Raw genomic sequence first — 1,500 nt, 5'->3', positions numbered from 1 at the left:
CCGCTATCAAGCTCACAGATATCATGCTACCGAAATTATCCTTTGATAAGCCCTACAAGGTCAGAATTCCTGAAAGGGACTGCTGTAAAGCGATAATATCTATGATTGACAAAGGGTCCCAAGTATGGTATACCGATGGATCAAAGATGGAAGACGGGAGTACTGGGGCAGGCGTGCTTGGACCAAGGTTCCAGAAAAGTCTGCCAATGGGCTCATACCCAACCATATTCCAGGCGGAGATCTTCGCAATCGAAGTCTGTGTTCGAGAATGTCTTCGGAGAAGGACAAACGGGGCCAGAATAAATATTATGTCGGATAGCCAGGCAGCACTAAGGGCCTTAGACTCATTTAAAACGACATCAAGGCTTGTGGACAGTTGTAAAACTCTTCTGAATAGCCTAGGAGCCCATAATAGAGTTACGCTGTGGTGGGTCCCTGGGCATGAAGGGTTTGAAGGCAACGAAAGGGCTGACTATCTCGCAAAACGTGGGGCCCAAACGCGAATGCATGGTCCCGAGCCTTTCTGTGGTACATCTATAGGATACACTGCAGAACTACTTAGGAGTAGGGAGGAATCTCAGATTGCTGCCCACTGGCGTAAGTCAAAGGGAATGAGACAATCAAAGAAATTCATAACTCCTTCCAAGAGGAACTCAGAAAGACTCCGTGAACTCAGCCGGGAGGGTCTTAGGACTATTACAGGCTACCTGACAGGACACTGCAAGTTAAGGTACCATCTAAACAAAATGGGGCTTTCTGTAGAGACGGACTGCAGGTTCTGTGGGCTGGCGGAGGAAACCTCGGAGCACATTCTGTGTGACTGCCCGCGTATCATGAATAGCAGACTGATGCACCTGGGGAACGATTGTCTTCTCCATCCAAGATTTGGAACACGGCACCCTCCAATGTGCTTAATTTCTTGAATAGCCTAAGGTTGGAGTGACCACAATCAGGGTTTAGCACAATAGATCTTTTAGGTCGCAGCGCGAGTATACCCGACGTACTAATAATAATAATAATAATAATAATGTAAATAGAAAGTTGTTTATGGTCAACAAACTCCCGATTACGTTTGCATGACTTAACCACTCACTGTAAGTTGGGTTTTTTGGTATTTAGCGAAATCGCTGCAGCTATAGTGTAGTGGTTAGCAGTTCGCGCTACCATTCCGCTGGGCCTGTATTCAAGCAAAACAAAAAACAGACATCTCTGAATACCACAATCATTTAGGCTCAGTTATGCATACTTTGCACTGTTCGGCACAGCATGTCATTTTACGCAGAAATCAAAAGTCAATATTTATTTTACGCGACGTTTCGCCCGACGTTTCGCTAAAACTTTTTTAGCATCCTCAGGGGTAGTATTTATTTTATCTGTTACAACAAATATACAAAAATACAAAAAAACACTCACATTAAGTATTAACCGAAAAAACAAAAATGTATACATATATAACAACAAATTGAATTTAATGACAAAACAACTCACATTGTTGAGATA

The 1,500-nt window shown here is 43.3% G+C and overlaps 1 protein-coding gene across 1 annotated transcript in view; it reads left to right on the top strand.

Moving 5' to 3' along the window:
• Positions 1-923, top strand: part of LOC118750890 — a 1,278-nt gene extending 355 nt beyond the window's left edge. The window contains exon 2 of the mRNA XM_036485620.1: positions 60-923. Coding sequence (XP_036341513.1) covers positions 60-923 — 864 coding nt within the window. The remainder of the gene's footprint in view (positions 1-59) is intronic.
• Positions 924-1,500: the final 577 nt, after the last annotated feature.

Source organism: Rhagoletis pomonella, unplaced genomic scaffold (genome assembly GCF_013731165.1).
Source record: "Rhagoletis pomonella isolate Grant_MI unplaced genomic scaffold, Rhpom_1.0 Rhpom_scaffold_00441, whole genome shotgun sequence".
NCBI lineage: Eukaryota > Metazoa > Arthropoda > Insecta > Diptera > Tephritidae > Rhagoletis > Rhagoletis pomonella.
This window is presented reverse-complemented; position numbering and strand designations above follow the sequence as displayed.